General features: G+C 38.2%; 1 protein-coding gene across 1 annotated transcript in view; it reads right to left on the bottom strand.

The window, feature by feature from the left end:
• Positions 1 to 16,792, bottom strand: part of LOC129726442 (neuroligin-4, Y-linked) — a 103,623-nt gene extending 86,831 nt beyond the window's left edge. Inside the window, exons 1-2 of the mRNA XM_055683137.1 lie at positions 15,417 to 16,792; positions 15,167 to 15,330 (exon numbers count right to left, since the gene is read on the bottom strand). Of these exons, the coding sequence (XP_055539112.1) occupies positions 15,167 to 15,330; positions 15,417 to 15,694 (442 nt within the window). The 5' untranslated portion in view covers positions 15,695 to 16,792. The remainder of the gene's footprint in view (positions 1 to 15,166; positions 15,331 to 15,416) is intronic.
• Between the last annotated feature and the right edge of the window lie 5,785 nt (positions 16,793 to 22,577).

Raw genomic sequence — 22,577 nt, 5'->3', positions numbered from 1 at the left:
TGAAAACAGGATTTGTTTGACGAAAAACGTGTAGTTTCTTAATTTATAAAAACACAACCCTAGTAACAATATTGATTTTATTGAAGTTTTATAGCGCCTAATACAGCCAAACCTGCGCTATAAAACTTTGATAAAACCACGTTTGTTACTTCGGAAGTGTATTCCTGTTGCAAAGTTGGAGACGACTGCTCGACGATGATGAAGTGGAAGACGATCTATTCGATCGATTTTATTCGGGATCAAATGTGGTTCGGAATCAATTTTTCGTTTGGGATCAAATATGGTGAATATGGCTGTGGATGGTAGCGCCTTGTTGCAAGGGTATTACCGTACTCTCCAACAACATCTGCTATGTGACATTCTTCGAAATGAAATAAAAGTTGGTTTGAAAGATATATTGAATATTGAATTCAGGTCTTATTCTGCGCGTTTTTTACGCAGATATGTTCGAGTGGTTCTTCAATGAACGTGGATTATTGAATGGCTGTAGTTTTTAACGTGGATTTTCCAATAACCTCATTTTCTACGAGGTTTTCTCCCGATGTATGTAACTCCTGAGTAAAAAATGCGTATTGATATTCACGAATTCTAATGTAGTTTTAGAAACATCACATTGCAACAAAAATATTTTTGTCATTCAGCGGTATTTTAACATCTTGATATTCATGAGTATGAAAAAAATTGACAACAGTATTTTAAGTTCAAATTATTTTCACGAATTATTGAATATATTGGAATTTGGGATACATTATTGAACTCATTTCCAATTCAAGTGTTGGAAAAATTGCCAAAGTGTTTAACCAGCTTAAAAAAATCGAACGAAAATAAATTTTGTGTGTTTTTCACATAATGTCGTATGAGATACACTTGTGATTATTTGAAACACATACGTCACATAGGGCCTGTACTCGAAAAAAATGTACCATTTGTGTCCATCGGTAACTTTTTTTCCGTGCGTAATAATTAATGAAAAGCTGGGTATAACTAGTTTGAAGTGTATTATTTACAGGTGCAAAATTTTATAAAAATCGGTTCAGTGGTTATTGAGATGTCAAGGAAACAAGAAGAAAATCGCCAGAGAATTTTGCAAGTCAAAAAATCCGACTGCGACCAAGAGATGGATCGGAGGACTACTGGGAATCACTCATACAACTGTGTCTCGGGTGGTAACATCGTTTAAGGATTTCCACACCACCAAGCGGCAGGCAGAAAGTGGAAGAAAATCGTAGACAGCTGACCCTGTGAAGGCCCGGAAAGTGTTGGATTATTTCAAGCGAAATCCGTACCTTTCGATTCACAACGAGACTCTGAAGGCAAAGTGTTTCGCCTGGTTTGTTAAACAAATCCTGAATCGAGCTGAGTTTCGTGTATTCAAGGTCCGGGAGGCACAGAACTGGCGTGATCAACCAAACACCGTCGGCCAAATCCCGCGTAAGGAAATTGTATCGAGGGTGTTTAACGAAACCGATGTGTGTGGTTATGGATGACGAAACCTATATCAAGGCAGACGCAAAGCAGATACCGGGGCTGAAGTACTACATTGCAAAATCAAGGTTTGATGTTCCGTAAGACATAAAAGAGAAAAGTGGACGAATTCGCCAAAAAATACTTGCTCTGACAGGCCATTTATCAATACGGTAAACTGAGTAAACCGTGCATCACAACGGATACCATCATCATTTACAGCACCGAGTGTCTATAGACCGTTCCGATAATTATGAATACACTTACGATCAACCGTCATTTCAAATAACGTGCAGTATTCAACCAAACGTTGGCTGCGTCCTGTTGTTTACATCCAAAAGAAACAGATGCTGTCATTTTTTCTAACATTTAGTGCGAATTTTTAAAACTGCGTGACCTTTCTCCCGAGCAAAGAAAGCGAATTGTGCACAAATGGGGCACCGTGAGTGGTCTTTCTATAAGAAAATTAGCCAGAGAAGAAGGTATAAGTGTCGGAGCAGTTCAAACCGCATTGCGGAAGTATTGTGAAGAGTGCACATTTATTGATGCCCCAAGACGTGGTAGAAAACCCGGGCCTGTTGATCCCACAATGGATAAAAAGGTTAAGGAATACTACAAGCGGCAGCCTTCAGTATCAGTACGAGATGCGGCGAGAAAGCTTGGAACCTCGGCGAGTAACGTTATGCGTGCCAAGGGAAGAATGGGTCTGCAGACCCGTCGGAAGCAGAATCAGCCAAAACGAAATCCAAAACAAGCTGAATCTGTGAAACCGAGAGCTCGGAAGCCTTATGACAAACTTCTGACCAAAAAAATAGGGTGGACTATAAGACTCTGCCAGGACCGCAATTTTATACATCACCGAAAGGAAAGGATGTCCCTGGACCAGTGAAAGCCATTTACACCGAAAAATTCGGCAAGAAGGTAATGGTTTGGCAGGCTATTAGTGAATGTTGGAAAATATCTCGTCCATTCATTACGAATGACAAAATGAATGGTAAAATTTACGTGAAAGAGTGTTTGCAGAAAAGGTTGTTACCCATGGTTAAGCAGCATAACAATCCTCCAATCTTTTGGCCCGATCTTGCTTCCTGCCATTACTCTAAGGATGCACTAGGGTGGTATAAAACAAATAATGTCACATGTGTCCCAAAGGAGATGAATCCTCCAAACTGCCCTGAAATTCGCCCTATTGAAACTTTTTGGGCTTTGACCAAGGCAAAGCTGAGGAAATATGTCAAACCAGCGGACAATGTTGAAAAATTTAAAAAAGATTGGCTTAAAGTGGTAAAAATGGTCGGAGAACACACTGTGCAAAAGCTTATGAGTAGTGTAAAGAGCAAAGTTAGAGAACTCGCGTATCCTACGAAAAATAATCCCAACTTGAATTGAAACTGGAAAGAAAACACTTGTTATCTATATTTCAGAATAAAATGACCCGAAAAATCCTGTATTTATTGTTTTATTCAAGAAAGAAAATGTATTTATAATTTTCGGAACAGTCTATACAGAAGCGTCTGTTGTTCTTCCTGTGGTCCAACGAAGGCGAGACATTATTTTGGTCTGACCTGGAATCATGCAATTACGCGCGATAAACGATGGATTGGTACAGAAACAATAAAATTGTTTTTGTACCAAAAACCACCAACCCCCCAAGTACACCAGATAATTGTCCGGTGGAAAAATTTTGGGCCATAATGATCCAAAGTTCCAAAATCGTCCAAGGTGTGCAAGTTTAAGAATTGGAGTTGGAGAAAGAATGGATGAAAGTGACCAAAAGGGTCGGCTCCTTCATTGCATAAAATGTAATGAGGGTTCCCTTACGGAAATGTGCGGGTTTCCAGCGATGGAAAGGACATTGAATAAAATGATTAGGGTGGGGGGTGGAAAACCTGGTCAATGTCTACACGGCGTCTGTATAACTGAAATTGAGACTACGAAGAAAACGCCTAAATGAATTTGGTTCTTTAGTTTACGGACAACCCAATCGTTTCAAGCCAAAAAATAGTTTTGGTTGATTTTATTATATTCTCTCTGCAAACTAACCGACGCGCTTGGTGCCGACTTGCTAACATTTGTTGTCAGCACGTCAGGAGTTCGTGTTTTCTGATGAGAAACTCTTTGTCTTGTAACAGTCGCACAGCTTTGGGCGCTAACGTTGACAAGCATTCCTCCGTCCTACATAAAAAATTCTGCGGTTCCAGAGCGCCGCGTCGGTGATGGTGTCCAGGTTCCCATAGGTGTTTATTTTAAGCCACTGTTCTGAAGAAGTTTGTGGCTCTGGAACTTCGGGACCTCTTCGTGAAGGATCATTGCATCCTTCAATAGAAGGGTGCACCAGTTCACACGGCGTATATCGTGCATGCGCGGTGTCGGGAGAATCAGACTGATTTTCTCAATAATACTTTGTGACCTTCCAGCTCTCCGGACCCTAACCCATTTCTGGCGTAAATAAATCAGATTTTACTTTCAATACCTTCACCTTCAAAGTGGTATTACTCAGTAACTGCATGCAAAATTGACACAAACTCTATTGCATATTGTAGATCGAAACTGACCCGGCAAACTTCGTCTCGCCCTTTTTTGTGTTCAATTTAATAATATTAAACATTCCAAATCCATATTGTAGTTTCGTTGTTCAGAATTGCAAGTACAATTGGTAAGCTACAATCAAAGTTTAGATGTCAGGTGATGCCATACGGCGTCACCCGCTGGGAATGGGCTAATCCCCTGAACATTTATATATTGTCGTACATGATGGCCAAGCACACAGTGGTTTAAAACGCGAAAAACGTGATCGTCAGCCTTTTGAGTATAAAAATGCCATTTAAATGCTACAGTGTATTCGACAAAGTTTTTGTAGATGTTAAGGGACATCTTTTGATGTAAATGAATTTTCGATTAATTCACCTAAAAGTGAGATAAAAATTTTATTTTTTTATTTACTTATCAAATCAAAACGAAGTCTCCAGCAAAGTTGTAGACAATCTTATGTAGAAAAACTTTGCTGAAGACACTTTGGTTCTATCTCTTAAAAATCGACCACATACAGGTAGTTTTATACACAGACATCCTTAAAGTTTCTAAAAATCGAAAAATACCAAATAACTTTTTCTGAAGTGGTTTTAGAGGCCTGCTATGTTCTAGACATTTTTTCATATTTAAATGATACATCATTCGGCCGAAAAACCTTGGGAAAAGTTTCGACTTTTTCATAGGGTTTAGGACATATTAGATAAAAAAATGCACTTTTTCAAAATAAAATTTCTCGAAAAGCTGCAAAAAGCTGCAAAAACAACAGTCTTCACTTGGAAGACGGAGATTAGTACTAACTTCCCCAGGTGGTTTCACTAGGTTCTTGCAGTCTCTTAAAGACTTTTGTTTTTCGGCGTTTTTTCATGTTTTTTTCTTAAAAGATGTACAAAATCGAAACGATTTTTGATTTTCATTGAAAAGTACGATTCATATTTACGGCTCCGTGCATTATTTGAAAAACATAATGAAAAAAATTGATTTTTTCCGAAAATAATTGTTATGTCACTAGTGTATGCAAATGCCAAGTTTTTTTTTAACAAAATTAGCAACATTCTTTGTCGTTTTTCCAATGCTTGAATTCTGAAAAGGAAGTGTCAGCTCAGAAACAGATACCCTTATTTATTTTTTTAATTTGGACATACGGAGGTATTTTGGTATGGATTAGGTACTTCCGTATGGACAAAATTAAAAAGAAAATAAGGATCTCTCCCGAGCCGGCTTGCTAGGCCAGTCTGGGTCCTCGAGACCATCTGGGAGATACGGCAACAATTACAGGGACCCGATTTCAATACAGGGATCCAATTTCAAAACCGAAAACATCGAGCGCGTCACAAAAATTGTCCAATTTCAAACGTTTTACACCCAGTCAGTTTCCAACCGATTTCTGTCATTTTTGCAGCAATCGATTGGAAAATCATTTGAGCACCCGTCAAAATGCAGAAAATTGTAATCTGATTGTTCAAACTATTGTAATATTGAAAATTGTTGAACATTGTCGAAACGCAAATGTCGACTTTTTATCGGTCGCTTGCTGCCTTTCCCTAAAAAGGACGACAGAATGGAGTACCTAGTTAGCCGGGAATACACTCCTCGGGCTATATAAGAGACTGTTTCTCCTCAAGCAAATCAGTTTACTAGCAGCAGGCAACAGCAGCGAACATCAACACTGATGGCAGTAGGCGAAGTGGATTAGCAACGGGCAACAGCGGCGGTGGTAGTGGTTGGACCCCACCAGCGGTAATCCGATTCAGATATCGTTGGGTGAATACAACCCGAAACTGAAAGAGACTCGCACCGCCAGGTGGTTTGAGAAGTCACCATCATCCAACGTATGTAGGGTGTGTGCACATAACGTGTGTGAATGTTTGTAGCGTGTATCCCTATTATATAAGGTGTGTGGCTTGCTATATAGCGTGTGTGTAGGTTTATGACGTGTATGCATGTCTGTAGCGCGTGTGTGCATGTTTATAGCGCGTGTGGCTTGCTATATAGCATGCGTGGTTTGTTATATAGCGTGTGCATGTCTAGCGTGTCTGTGCATGTCTATAGCTTGTGTGGCTTGCTATTTAGCGCGCGTGGCTTGCTATTTAGCGTGTGTGGCTTTCTATAGAGCGTGTGGCTAGAGTGCGTGGCTTGCTATATGGCGTACGTGGCTAGCTGTATAGCGTATGTGTTTGTTTATAGCGTGTATGTGCATGTCTAAATCATCCAAAACTAAATAAAAAATTTGCCATGTTGAAAAAATATTCACTTGTCAATAAATGGCATTGACAAACATAATTAACCTCAAAGTTTATCTGAAGAATTTCTGAGCTAGTGAACCCGAATCACATAATTTTTTGCGCAAGTTTTACTAATTGCAGCAATCAGTTGTAAAATTATTTACGCTATCGTAAAAAGCAGAAAATTGTTATATGAACTGTTATATCATAGATGGAGAATGAACTATTTGCCCTTGTCTATAGCCTCTACGTAGCCACTGCCTAAATTAAGATAACTTAATGCAACTTGATACAAAAGACAGCTACAAAACAATTCAATTTCATTCTTGTTTTGGATACGGCAGCAAGTGAAGCCGCGGTGCCGGCTACAGAGGTAAACGTCATCTGGAGCAAAGAGACTATTAAATTATTTAACCCCAATTGAGTGTATTCCTAAACCTATTCCAAGAAAGACATTGACATAAGACAGGCTGTCGTATTCTACGTTACCTCTGCGGTCGTGTCTTATAAACAACCTTTTCAACTTTTTTTTACAAATTTTATTCTCAAGAACATACATTGTATCAATAATGAACGAGAGAGGACAACAAAGTATTAAAAACGACACCCGGGCATATCTCACAATAGATCAACGATTCTGGTCGCAGTTAGGAAATCCATACAAGAAAAAAAAAATGACCCTTAACAGATTATAATAGTAATAAAAAAGAACAATTAGAACAATTACATTTACTTTTCTAATATAAAATTTTCACCCCCACCCTCCCCATCGTCACATTTCGTCACAACACTGCAAACTCCCACGCCCTCGGATGCTACGTCATTTATGAATGTTTCCTTATATCATTGATCCTGTAATAATATTTCTCAACGTACAGTAAGGTCGCCGTTTTAGGCCACGAGTGATCATATATCAGTTTTCAAAAAAATTCACAATTTTTGGTGTAAATACTCAAAAGTTAAAATATTGCATTTTGGTCTCTAGATTGGTCACTATCATATTCAAACGAGATTTGAACGTTTTAGGACGGTTCTCTTTGTTATATTTGCAACTCAAAAAAGTCATTTTTTACGCGGGCCCATACAAATTTGGAACGCATCCCCCGCGTAAAAAGCGACCTTAGTGTATGTCAAATACATTTTTGCAGCGATTGAAGCATCGCCATCTCGTCTTTTCACTTACTTGTAATTTTCCTTTTTTTTAATTCTGAAATCACGCTGAGTGAGTCTGTGCATATTAGGTAGTGCCCAGCTCCATCCTGGTTAGTAGCCCATACCGTAGCTTCTTTGACAGCTTCGCTTTCTGCTTTGTAAATGCTACTCGTGTCATCAATTCGCCGTCTTATAGTTACATTCTCTCCAACAACACTTTTACCGTCTTTCCTTGATCCGTCTGTATATAGCGTCTGATGATACCTGTAACGTGTTGCCTTCAGCTTTGAGAATAGTTTCTGGATTACCATGCTATTGGATGTTCGCTTGGTTTCATGCTACAGGCTTTTGTCAATCGGTATGGTTTTTTGGTCCCAGGGGGGCGCAGTTTGGCATCGAAAAGAACCACCCCCACCCTCCCCATCGTCACATTTCGTCACAACACTGCAAACCCCCACGCCCTCGGATGCTACGTCATTTATGAATGTTTCCTTATATCATTGATCCTGTAATAGTATTTCTCAACATATGTCAAATACATTTTTGCGGTGTAGCTCGGATTACACTTTTTACCCTGTAACTGTTTCATTTCACTTTCCGGACTACACCTTTTCTGCCTCTTTTTCTATCCCGGACTACACTCGAAAGAGACAGGGTGTAGTTTTAAAACACCAACAACAAAAACGAATGCTGTCTTACGCCGTACGGAAAAATGACAGCTGAATATAGTGTCGTTTTAGTGTTTTTTTAAGCTAAAAAGTGTAGTCCGGGAACGGTGTAAGCTCAAAATTGTTTTCCGGAAACGGTGTAACAAAAACGAATTCGACAATAGATAGAACGAAGCAAACAAAAATAGGCCAAAATAACTTCGCTAAACGAATGACAGTGTGCATCTATTTGATGCGCGAGTGTCGATTGACCATACTTTATAAATTATATTATATCATATTTAAATTATAATATGAGATATAATATAAGAGAAGCAAACAATTTTCTTATTTTCTTATCGTTCCACATAGGAGTATTTCAGTCAAAAACCTCGCCAAAATACGAAAAAAATAATTCGAGTGTTCCTCGTGCTGTTGATCCTTTTTGGATTCTCTGATACTTATTACTTTGTATGCAGGCCATCTTGAAATTATCTGAGTTGTTTACAAACTACAGTAACTATTATAACCTTGTTATTAATTAGAGCCCATGAATGAGTCACAAATTGTTGTACGAAAATTATAAATTTCCACTCATGTTGTTATAACTTTAAAGTGATTCTTGAGCGTAAATTTAATATGGGCGGTAACAACTAGAGTATGTTAAGTAAATTTGTGTCGGGAATGTGTTGTGTAGGTTGAAAAAACTTGTTAAAAACAAGGCATTGCCATACACGTGTTTTTTAGTTTCTTTTGATCGACAATTTTTTTACAAAAAAAGATTTTTCTTTGGGTTCCCAGCAAGTCCCAGCAAAAACTCACCCACCATTGGAAAGGTTATGTGTTTCTCGATAAGTACCAGAAAGAAAATCTGCCCCATGCTCACCCATTCGTAATTGCGACCAATGCGAAGATGGAACATTCAGATTTGCTGAATTTTTGTTTTTATTGAATGAGTGCATTTATCATGCCTTTGTCATACATCGATTGTGAAATTTTGATTAGTTTCTTCAGATTTTGTGTTAACTTGCCAAGAAATACCCTATTCGGGTTGATTGCCCAATGCTATGAACATTCGATAATTAAAAAGTTCCTGATTCTGGAGGAAAAACTTAAAGAAACCTTCAAATGTCCCCACATAAGATCAAAACAATGATCGAGTGGTAAAAGTCTCACAAAAAACCCCCAAATGTCCTCCAAGAAGCACACGATCTTAAAATGTCAACAGAGTCGCTTCAAAGGTTAGTTTATATAAAATTGACAACTTCGAAATATGACATAATTTGTATAGCTCAACCATAATATTGTAAAGTTGGTCGGAAGCTTCGCATTTATGTCGTCCAAGCAAAGGATTGATGGCAGTGATCGAAGCAAGAGACGCAAAACGGATACGAGAAATTGTACCATTGGATGAGTTGAGTTACGCAGCTCCCATGACTCAATGATCTACTGGGAGCACTGCGGTTTCCAACATTATTAAGACCATATCAGACGATCCTTTGAAAGTGAGTGATTTAAAAGACGCTTTAAAAGTAGCAGATAATAGATATTATTGACAAAAAAGTATTCACCAGAACAAGCTCTTACTATATTTGTACTTTTTAGAATTACAGAGTAATAGCAGAGAGAAGTTGATATATTACTGCTAGGCGATTAGATCTTGATGAAATTTTGTTAATAATAAGTTTTTATGTCTAAATATAAAGCTTAACGGAGAAAAAACCACGTCAAGACACATTTGCTATCTGAACACTCATTAAAATAATATTGGACAGGTTTTTGTTCTACGTACTCCTATGTGCGTTCTTAAGAATAAATTTCTATACTTTCCTAATCGTTATTAATACTGAAAGGGTTCTTGGAAAATTTTTAAGTTGGAGTAAAACTTAGACCAAAAAATAGACAAAACGATGTAGCGTCACCGTCGAATGTGTCACATAATATACAGTACTGGACAAAAAGAAGTACGCAACCACTATCCTAATGTTGAACTCCCTGTATCTTTTTTAATATAAGGTATATGAACTCGATGAATTCGGATAAGTTGTAGTATTTCTAATATACTAACGTTTGGTATAATAATTTTGTCAAAAAATTGCATATTAAATTCACACTTCAGCATAATTGTGATTAAGCTCTTTTTTCGCTTGGTCAAAATAAAGTACGCATTCTTTATATCATCATAAGTTTACTTTTTCTCAGCTCAGATAATTTATTTTTTATTGTGTCCTACTCCTCGCAAGTCCAATAAGATTCCTATTGCTGCAGAGAAACGTTGAAACAATGTGTTTGATTATTTGTTTATCATTATTAGTGCGCGGTACAATCGGATAAGATGGGGAAAAAGCAAATTTCCGTAGATATTCGTAAACTTATAGTTAACAACCGTCAGGAAGGTCTTTCTTATAGAGAAATTGCTCGAAAATACGATTTAAGTGAAGCAGGAGCACGAAAAATATGCAAAAAGCATGGAGAACTGGGAAGCGTAGCCGATCGGGCCGGTAGAGGAAGGAAGCGGAAAACTACAACTAGCGATGATCGCCGAATTTCTCGAGAAGTGGCAAAAAATCCTTGCGCTACCAGCCGAGTGATTCGTGAAAATGCTGATTTAAATATCTCTGAACGAACTGTGCGCAGAAGACTACAGGAAATGGGTTATAAGAGTGGATTTGCCCAACGACGACCTTTGATTCGAAAGGTTAACAGGTTTGTTTACTTCGTATTCAGCATACATTTTTGGCTGAGGTTTATTTCTGCAGGATCAAACGCCTCAAATTCGCTCAAAAATACATTGACAAGCCGATAGAGTTCTGGAAACAAGTTATCTGGAGCGATGAAAGTAAATTTGAGCTCTTTGGCCACAAACAACGAGCACGAGTTTTGGCGAAACCAGGTGAGAAACTTGCCCTTAAAAATATTCAGACAACGGTCAAGCACGGAGGTGGCAGTATCATGGTGTGGGGGTGCTTTGCTTGGTCGGGTGTTGGTAATATTGAGAAAATTGATGGCCTAATGACGGCAGACTACTACATCGGCATTTTAAAGAGAAATCTTACAGAGTCGGCGCGAAAGGTTGGCTTAGAGAAGAAGTTCACTTTTCAACAAGACAATGATCCTAAGCATACCACCCACAAAACCACTGCGTATTTCCGTGCTGCACGTATCAAGCTATTGGAATCATTGGAATCATCACAAAGCCCGGACTTAAATCCGATAGAAAATTTGTGGTCGATTTTGGATCAAAATGTCGACAAGGGAGATGTCACCAACCGCGACAAACTGTTTGAAGCTTTAGAAAAAGCTTGGACAAATATCGACTCCCAACATATTAAAAACCTCGTTGAAAGTATGCCTCGACGCCTGCAATCCGTGATTTAAGCTAAAGGTGGCCAAACTAAATACTAAAATAAAGAAATATCAGTTTGAACGTTGAATCACTATAATGCGTACTTTATTTTGTCCACAAGAAAAATGACAATTTCCAAATATAAGCTCTTTTTATGTTTATATGTCGTTCTCATGTCGCTTTATCTAACATTTTTCGAAAGTACACCTCCAGTACTGTCTTTTGTTAGAACACTTTGATTATCCATCTGCCTTAGATTCTACCTAAATCAGAAAGTTTGAACATATCACAGGTGCGTACTTTTTTTTGTCCAGTACTGTATTTGTATCCGTAATTCGAGCAAACTCATTCTCAGTCAAACTTAATTATCATTGTGCTCCAGGTAATTATTGATCAAAAAAATAATAATGTTACATCAATGCGTCTCTTGAGAACAGATAGGCTTCAAATGTACTTTCCAGAATTCTCCGAAATCAGAGCGTTGCAGTAGGCCAATTAAACAAGCATGAACATAAATTATCCGTAATAAAATTACCAATCAATTAAATCAAAAAGTGCATATTATTATATGAGCGCTGTTCACTTGTTTCGTTATGATAGGGTCCTATTTAATCCCACTTTTGTCACAACTCAGCGTAATCGTTGATTTTCATTCTGATTCACAGATTTACCGGCTGAATCTGGATATACTGTTCGGGACCATCGTTAGGGCGTTTTGACACCCTTGTATTTAAGGTAAGCGTCGGGATTAAAAATGTTATGATGAAAAGTAAGCTTTATTGTGCATTCCGCCGTTGTGTTCGCTTGCGAACAGTTTTTTTGCTACACAAAAGTAAGGATCTGAGTATTAAATCACGTCAGCTAATTATCTATGATATTATAATATACACACCATTATTCATGCTGCTTGCAAAGTGTATGTGAAATCTGGTAATCGTTATTGATTCATTTGTAGAAAATAAAGCGTGTGATGAAAGTGGCGACTTGACGAGGTTTTTTACTCTGTTTTTAAAATAGCGATCATTTCAATCTTTGATCATAATATTTAGTTTTGGTAGCACATATCATTTAATTAAATCTTTTGAGCATGGTTTTTAGGTTTTTTTTTAATATAAATAATAATTTAGCTGCGATGAAAATCCGATCCGAAAACATAATCTAGAGATGTTATACTTGAGAAGTAGCATTTAACTAAGATAATATAGTCAATAAAATATAAATTTTACAGTTTGGGATGAATGGTCCGGCTAGCACGAAGTAGAATCAGCTACTAGCCTTATTATTAGTAGAAGTAAAATCATTCAAATAAAATAATTTTACCATGTTTACAAATACACTGTCAGCGTTTACTACTAATGGCTGTAAAATACTTACTACTCCGGAGCGTCTTAAAACTTATGCTTTTCAAGATGGGTACTTCCGGCAAAACTGTTTTCCAACAACCAAAGCCATATTTTAGCCTGGCAAAGTACTTGTGCGACTACCCTCGTATGAGTTACCGTGCGTCAAGTTGAAATGGAGGGGAAGAAACTTGGCTTGATTTATGTTGGTAGAAATCTAAGCAGTATCACTTGTACTTTTAGACTGTTCGGAAAACTGATCCCAGATCAAATTCTATTAATGTTTGTAATACGTTGTAAACTTTTCGTTCCTATTCGGTTTTTAGTGTCCGGCCAAATTCGAACCGTAAATTAGAAAATAAATGTTTATTTTTAAAGTTGTAATAAAATTATTTTCTATTGAAAAAAAAAAAAAAATCGCGCTTTCACAGAGACTTGGGAAAGCGAGGCAATTAATTTATGAATTTAAAAATAAGCGTTGTAACAAAAAAGTTTAACAGATCTTCAATTATGGTTTTACCTCACCTCAAAAATATTTCAGAACGAAAACGCTTGAAAATAAACTTTTAAAATTCAAAACATTTATCGTTACGTAATTTCAAACGAGGGTTGAAGGGGGTGTTGTTTATTGTTAAATTAGGGGAAGAAAGTCTAAAATTTGTGTACCATGTCATGTAGATCGGAGACAGAGATGCTTGAAGAAAAAAGTAAAACAAGATGTTGTACGATAACTTTTTGCTCAAGACTGCGAGATTAGTTTATAATAGGAAATAAAAAAATGTAAAGAAAAAACAATGCAATGACACAGCTACATCAACAAACATCATGACAAGTGAAAATGTTATTTTCAAAGTTTTGTAATTTTAGTGTAAAGTGTAGAGAAAGAATGATTCCCTATTCCTATTCGTGGAAAGAGATCGTATATTTATTCACCTCAAAATATCTTAACCCTTTGGATTGTACCAAACACGAATAGTGGTGAAATAATATAATACCTAGATGGAACACGGATTGATAAGCTTATGACGAATACAAATTTTACCACATTTACATAAGTTTATTATTATGGAAAGTAGTCCTTCGTAGAATCTACGCGTCATGAAAACATGTGCCAAAGAGCTATTATAATTATATTATATTTCACCGTTATCGTTGCTATACTTGTAGGCGCAAACCTTGTCCATTGTTATGTACACAACCCGAAACAGACAAACTCGGAACGTTATTAACGATGTTGGTCTGCATGAATAACCAGGGGACACGCACTGCGTTATTATATTTGTGGGCGGTGGACACGAACGCGTATAGACCCGTCTTAATATTAAACGGATTACTGTTCTGGTTTCACATAAACAAGGTGAAAAACGACATTTATTGTTTCATTGTATATATCTCCATCTATGTTACGCTGTTTACGAAACACTTATTAGTGCTGTTATCGTACACATACGTTGACTGAAATAAATGACGTTCGTTCGTTTTTCTTTTCAAAATTGCGGTCGGCTTGGACAAAAAACTATTCAAATTATGAACATTGTGAAGCAAAGCCTTGGTACTACATTCCGTATCGGAACTCGACCTTCTATTTATCATACACAGACTTCGCAGCCAACTGTTAAGTGTACAGGACAATTGCGGGGCTAGCACTACGATCCTACTGACACTAACAGTCTCTCCCGAGCCGAGACTCGAACCTACGACTGGCTTGTTAGGCCAGCATCGTACCTCGAGACCAGCTGGGAGATGAATGAACAATGTACTCAAGTTAACATTTTCTTCCAACAAGAATTGCCTCACGAAACTTGTAATGGGAAAGAAAACAAACTTTCAATTTTGTGCCCATTAAATTGAAATTGCTTTAATTTGAAAGGTAGATTTCTGACTTACCTAGACTGCTTTACCTTTCTGACAAGTTGTGTTCCAAATACAAAATCTAACCTTTGTCAAATAAGCTTTCGCCCTTTTTAATTCATTCCCTATTTGTAGTTTCAGTGAAGGGGTTAAGAAGGCGTGCAAAATCACAACCAAGTATATTGATTTCCAGTGAACATGTAAAATTTATAAATCTAGGTAGAGAACGAAATGAAAGAAACCCACCGGAGAAAATGGGATTCCACCCTCGCCAACACTAAGCTTTTTTCGATGAACAAAACCGATTTGGGGTGGGAGAAAAAGGTTCTATTTTATTACATTTCAATATAGTCGATGTAGAAAAAGTGAGTGCTCCCACACACAATCGAAACATAATCTCACGTTTGCGTTGGACCTATTTCGAATCTATAGTCATGTCGTAAATTTTTACTGGTTATGTTTCTCGAGTGACACTTAGCAGATCCTTATTAGATTTAGGTCCAGATCCGCAGAGTTTGCCGCCGGAATGAACTAACTATAACATTGAAAGTAGCGTTTTTATCAAGAGGCAACTTGAAATGATAATTCAATTGTGCTTCCGGGTATTCTTACCTTGGGTTGGAACATAGATGTTCAAGTATAGGCAATCTTCCGATTGATTTCTAAGGTATGGTAGGAGACGTTTTAAATATTCTAATCTACCCCGCGGCATCCGTTCCAGAGCTGCCGTTTCGTTGGCGATGTCTGGAAGACGTTGCGGGCATACCGGGCTAAACCTGGGGGAGAATGGGACGACGATAAGCTCATACTGAAGCCATCTATTACTGGGTTTGACATATTTGGAGAAAAAGCAATTTCCTACCTATCTGCTTTCTTGACCCCGGACCAGAGAGCGCCGGTGACCGGGGGCATGAAGCGTAACGTGCCGATTGGTGGCGAAGCGTACGGTATGCCACGGAATGCTTCCACCGGATCCAAATGCCGCCCTTCCAGATGCTCGATGGTTCCGGATACTGAACCATATTTCGTATGCACAACACGAGTAGTCGTCTTCTTCACGGAATCATTCTCATCGCTATTGCCACCACCAGAGACACTTGGGGCGAATAGAGGAATGATTATCACTAGTGGAATCAACATGGTTATGCTGAGCACGATACTGGGTTCTTGACAGCTTTTTTCCCACTCATTTGGTTAATATATGTACTTGTTTCTATTTTCTTCCAGGCTTTCGATTTTAACCATAACACTCTAAGGCCTATCGCTTTAATTTCACATGAATTTCAATTTCTTCTTTCGCTACCACAGCTATTGATGATTTTGTGAAGGAAACACACGAAGAGTGGTATTTTCTTTGTTACGGGCTCGGCACGTTCTACGAAAAGTAGAATAAATGGAAGTGATACACTTCTCACAACAAGCGATGGATTTTCTTTTAATAGCTTCTCATCAAGCTATTAATCCATCATCCACGGCATTGGCCTTCCGATACATTGTATGTCGCATTCTGGCACTCCAAACTTCACTCTAACATGCCCAATAACACTTAAACCTTTTCTGCCTTGTGCTCGCAAAGATTTTTTCCCCTTGGCATTGTTTCACATGGCACACTAATAGCGAACACACAATACTCGCATTCTTCGCACTTTTATCCTGGGTATATATCCTTGGTCCTCTTGCCACGGGGACATCCATAAATCAATATTCGCAAACTGTAGAACCTCAGTCGCCTAGCAGCACAAAATCACTGCCGTTTCACATTGGTTATTGCTATCGTTTGCTATCCGTATCCTCGCGTGGTAATCCTTATTAGATCCATTGCAATTCTGCGCCTTCCTTCCTGGCGCTTTGTATACACTTGAACCGAAACCTGCTGCTGGTATAACGACAATAATTTGACATAATTCACTACAGCAAACAGCGCTTAAGCACAGCCAAATCCCCTCATCCCACTTGTCGACCTGTTTTTTTTTTGCTTTTATTCTGATTCCGAACCTTATGCTTCCGTTCACAGCATAGTACCAGAAGGCCTCAGCAGGGCGGGGAGCTTTTTACACCTACACGTATCACTGTCGCACTGTTCACCGCAAAGTATGCCTAACGTACGTCGCCATAGGGCATGCAGTTTTTTGCCACCCACTTTCCACGACATCTAAAAACTCTTTGTAGCCAGTAGGGCAGGTCGCGGAAAATTGCCTGTCGCGCACACGTCACGTTCCGATCAGTAACGATTCGCTCTCCACTGCAGACTGACAGCGGCCCTGCCATTCCTGCTGCTGCACGGTACCAGATGATGGGCATGGCACGCCGGCAACGTTCCCTGGTGGCCGGAACAGCAAACCACCGGGAAGGTGACAATGCGCATACTCATTCGCCACTGGTTGAAATTGGAAAACAGTTGACTGACAAGTAGAAAATAGTGTCATTTGTGACAGTGGAAGGTTTGTTGTGATATTCAGTTGCTATAAATTCAGGGGTGTGCGTTGAAGTTCACGACTTACAAGGCTAATAGTTCAAATGAATGAATTTTGGATTCTTCAAGAAGCAACCAGTCATAAACCGATTTTAAAATTTAGAAGTCGCAGCACTAGAGAACAACAACCATTTCGCGCTTTCTTGACTCGTAATCTAAAACCTGAAAAAAAAATCCAACTTTATCTTTTGTTGAAATACACATAGTTTTCAATTTTGGTTATTCAAGTTCCACAATTTTTATTGCATAGGGAATTTTAGTACATTTCTTATGATATTTAATTCAATGGTATTGCCACCTAAAAAATTCCCGTGTCATAAAACCTACGTTTTTCAACAGTTTCCAGATCACGTTTCTCGCCTTCAACTTTCAAACGAAAACATACCCCTTTAGTAATCCACAACCTATGGGTTGGGCAGTGATAGATTTCATTTGTAGCTAGTTTTGGGTAAAATGAGTTATAACATCTACGTGGAAATCAAGTTCCGTTATCATCTGTGAATGAGAATGTAGTAGAATGTTAGTAGAATTAAGCCATCCTTTGTCAATTGATTTAAGTATGGGTTTTCTCTGGCTCTTCACACCATTCCTTCAGATTCAATTCTACGTTTTTACATTACATATGTTAAAACTTTTTACTAGGGTTACATCTGCACGCCTAAACAAACTAAACGCGTGACCAAGTGACATCCGGGTCGGAAAATTTACGGAACACGAAATCTGCATGAGACTACAACTATTTTCGCTTTCTATAAACAGAGCACTTCCATTAGGTACATGTGTGAGGGGAGTGGGGGTAGAAATTCGTAACTTTGCGGAGAGTAGATAACATGAAGAATAGTTAAAAAAAATGATTTGGAAAACTATTTATTTTACCTTCATTTTATTCACAACCTTTTGTTGTTAATCAAACTGAAACTCAAGACATAAACAGAAACAGCAAAAAAAGTTCCTCTTAAACAGATTGCTGCAAAACATCATCAAGAACTTCTGATTCTTCAAATGAAGTGGATGGATGAAAATGACGTGGATACGGAAGAAGCACCACTTGACATACAAGAGTCATATCCGATTATAGTAATCGGAGATCATCTGCCGAATCCGTCGATATTATCATCGATGAGCTGGATGTTCTTTTCTTTCTCTAGTAATTTTGAAGCATTAGGACACGTCTCAAATAATCCTGGATAAAAATGGCTGATTTTTTTCGATGGGTTGGGGTTGCCGTGACGTGCCGTGCTTCTTCTAGGGAATTCGTCAACAAATGGGCCAGTGAGATGAGGGGGAATTAAAATTGATCAAAATTAGCGTAACGTAGTTAATGGATGTTGCTATACATGTTTAGCAAAAGCAACAAGTGTTGTTGCCTCCCGAACGGATATTTCATCAATATTAGTGTTGTGACATTCCGTAATTCTACTAAATATTATCGAGTAAAGTTTAGTTTCATACTACATCGACAGACAGTAAAAACAATGCCTGTATCGATACCAAAACAAAGAGAAGCGAGTAATGCCTAAAGTGAATGTAAAAGCCCCAGTGCGAGCCAGAGATTATCCGTGAAGCAACGTGATAAGTTTCGCACCGCGCGCTGTTGAATTACGAAGCCACAAAATGGCATGCTACGAGGGAGGGATATCCGTCAGTGGCTATGAAGGGAAAAAATACAAATTGCATTCGACGTATTTCGACCCTCGTCATTTCCGTTCATGTTTGATGATATATGAAACACCTTTCTTGTTATTTTTATTTTGTTATTTTATTTTATTTTGTTATTTTTATTGTTAAAATCACCTGACACATTGGTGGTCTTAATGATATAATATCTTAAGGCCAATACAAATACTAACAAACAAAGCACTTAGGATTGTCGTCGACGGAGGAGTCGCCTGAACTTTGTTATCGGCATATCGAAGTCAAATAGTGATGCTTCGTCGTTGAAGCTGGCTGACATAGAGCGTATGGGGTCGTGTTGCCCATATAATGCATTGCGATGTGGCAGAGAGAGAAAGTTCCTTTGTCTTAGTGGCCTTTCCGGAGCATACACATTTAGCTGCTGCAAAATTCTCGGGACATCAGTTCCACCAGTTAAAATGTTCAAAATAAATACAGCCTGTGCTTCGAACCGTCTTTGCTGCAGTGTTTCCATACCTAGAAGTTAGCAGGACACCACACTACACAATTAGTTACAAGAACTGATCCAAGTGCCGATTTGCCTTCAATATAATTTCATTTTAGTTCGGCTTAAACGATTGCGCTGCATCCAGTGTAACACCCAAATCTCGAGCCTGATAAACTCTAGTCAAAGTTTGAACATACATGCTATAGCTGTACAGTATCGGGTCATTTTTCTATTGAATGAGATCACACAACATTTCTGGATACTAACTGTTAGTAAGGTGTTAGAACACCAGTCGTGAAAAATTTCGACTAGTCGCTGGAGCTCTTCACGTATAATCTTTAACAGTTTAACATCATCCGCGAAAAACATGCGGCAATTTTCTGGTAGTACTAACCATGCGTTATTTATATACAACGAAAAAAGCAGTGGTCCCAAATTACTGCCTTGCGGGACACCCGATAAATTCGAAAATCATGTAGATTGCTGTGATCCAATCCTAACACATAACGTTCTATCTGCTAAATAGGACCTTAACCATTGTACGATAGTTGAAGCTGCTCCTAATTTTTCCATCTTAGCAAGCAGGATTTTGTGGTCAACGTGACCAAATGCTGCTTTCAAGTCCGTATAAACCGCATCGATTTGTGCACCTTCGGACATATTTTGTGGGCATCTAGCGGTAAATTGAACAAGATTGGTAGCAGTAGAGCGTTTTGGATAGAAACCGTATTGATCTATCGAGATGTACAGTTTGCAGCTAACGAAAAGAGTATCATAAATGATTATCTCAAACACTTTCGAACAAGCGCAAAGAGAAGTTATACCTACCTCTGTAGTTTTGTACATCGCGTTTGTCACCTTTTTTGTGCACGGGGAACATCACTGACAACTTCCAACTGGTGGGGAAAACACATCGTCTAAGCGACAAGTTAAACAATAATCTTAGCGGGTGTGTAAATTCAGCTTTACATTTTTTCGAATTGAACAAGTGCCATTTGATGTACCGTTATACCTAGCGCTGGGTGATTGGAGTCGAGAGGTACTAACGGCTCATCTGCCTCGGAAAGCTCACACAAGATATCGGAATTAGTAAGAACCAAATCAAGAAGACGGTTATTACTGTTATCGACGTAATTCATTTGAGACAGATGATGTAGGCTGAATCCATCTAACAAGGCGGAACTGGCAGCTGAGATCTGCGACTGGAGAAAGTAACGACTGCTTTATTATTATTTTCGCGGCCCCAAATCAATCCAGGTTGGTTGTAATCGCCAAACAGCAACGAAATATCTCCACAGTTCAAAGACGACAAAACAGATCCCATGGATTGGACGTGGTTTGCGACAGCAACACCATCGGCACTGCGATCAGGGGGCAAATAGATGACACCGATACTGATTTTATGAGCCGGCATTGTAATTAATACCCACAACTGTTCTAGTGTATCACAAACTGGAGTAGGGTCGAAGTAGCTGCTGAAGCGATTAGAGACCGCAATCAAAACGCCTCCATTTTTCTTGAAATTGTAATATCTGAAATCAATATTAATACAACCATGTTAAAATAAAAGTTGATACTTTTAACTTGGTGTAATTATGTCTGGAATGCAACATTATGTCTGGAAAGCTGTGGATTCACCCTTCGAATAAAAGCTTAGTGTGTTGGGAAAAATCTGTGTCAACTGTGCAAAATGCTGTTCAGAAGGTGCACGAGGGGGATTTAAAAAACAGGGCTTAAAATTGTTTTTTTTTCTCAAATGTGTGGCACATCAAATTTTATTTTTTGCCTTTCTCCTAGAAAGGTATAGCAATCACTTGCAAAACCGAAAGTATAAAAGTGCTCCAAAGGGCCGAATGGCATATATCACTCGACTCAGCTCGACGAGCTGAGCATTTTCTGTATGTGTGTGTGTGTGTGTGTGTGTGTGTGTGTGTGTGTGTGTGTGTGTGTGTGTGTGTGTGTATGTGTGTGTGTGTATGTGCAGATTTTTATTCTCACTCACTTTTCTCAGAGATGGCTGGACCGATTTTCATGAAATTAATTGCAAATGAAAGGTCTTGTTGTCCCATAAGACTCTATTCAATTTCATTGTAATCGGATTTTTAGTTTAGAGGTTATGTATCAAATAGTAAAATTCATAAAACATCATTATCTCAAAAATTACACAACCGATTTGAACAAAATTGGTCTCAAAAGAACGGGCTACCTGGAAAACCCTCAAGTTTTGAATTTTATAAAGATTGAACATGTTGTTCAAAAGTTATGAAAAGAAACGTGTTCTGGAGACTGTTTAATCTCACTCATGTTTCTCAGAGATGGCTGAACCGATTTTCATAACATTAGTGTCAAATGGAAGGTCCAGTTGCCCCATAAGACCCCATTGATTTGTTTTGCAATCGGACTATTAGTTTGCCTGTTATGTTTAAAAATGTGAAATCCAGCTATGCAAAGAAACATATTCCGATGACTACTTGGACTCACTCACTTTTCTCAGAGATAGCCAACCCGATTTCCACAAAATTAGTGTCAAATGAATGGTCTAGCTGCCTCAGAAGACCCTATTGAATTTTACTGTAATCGAACTGTAACTTCATCTGTAATGTACCGACTTGTGAAAATCACGAAACTTCATTATCTCAGAAACTACACAACCGATTTGATCAATATTATTATCAGATGAGCGGGCTAGTTAAGGGTTAACTGATGAATTATGATTGAACACGTGGTTTCAAAGTTTGGCTGCCGTACGTTCCCATTTCATTTGATTATAATCGAACTTAAGCAACTGTTATGTATTAAATTGTTAACAATACAACGAAAGTCTATTATCTCAAAGAGTACATGACTTATTTGAACATTACTAGTGTCATACGAACGAGTCATCTCTCAAACTCACAAATAACAAACTTCATAACAATTTGATATGTGGCTCAAAAGTCATGGAAAGAAAAGAAATTCAAAGGCTATTTAAAACTATACCTGCTTTGATCGGTATATGTGGCCTTAACATAATTTAAGTGTGGTATCGTACTATTTGAACGTTTCAAATTCATTGATTTCTTGCGATGTGTTTAAAGTCTGCAAATGCTTAACCAATCGGCCATAGGATATGATCAAACTCAAATAACAACTCGTTTGAAATGATTGGTTTTAATCGAAGTGACAACATTCTTAACTGTTGGCTTGTGTACATCGCTTTAACTCTAAATATATATATATATTGAGTGGTATTTGGTCATTTTCAGCAGATTTTCTGGCATCAATCTGACACCGGAAATACCCATATTGGGAGGTATTTAGTTATTTAGGTTGTTTTCCTAAAATTAAAGTGGTCGTCTTTAAATTTAAAATGGTGTCCAGGGTCAATGTTTGGTTTCTATGCATTATCACGTTTACGGAAATATCCATATTGAGTATTATTCGGTCAT

This window comes from Wyeomyia smithii, chromosome 3 (genome assembly GCF_029784165.1).
Source record: "Wyeomyia smithii strain HCP4-BCI-WySm-NY-G18 chromosome 3, ASM2978416v1, whole genome shotgun sequence".
NCBI classification, from domain to species: Eukaryota; Metazoa; Arthropoda; class Insecta; order Diptera; family Culicidae; genus Wyeomyia; species Wyeomyia smithii.
This window is presented reverse-complemented; position numbering and strand designations above follow the sequence as displayed.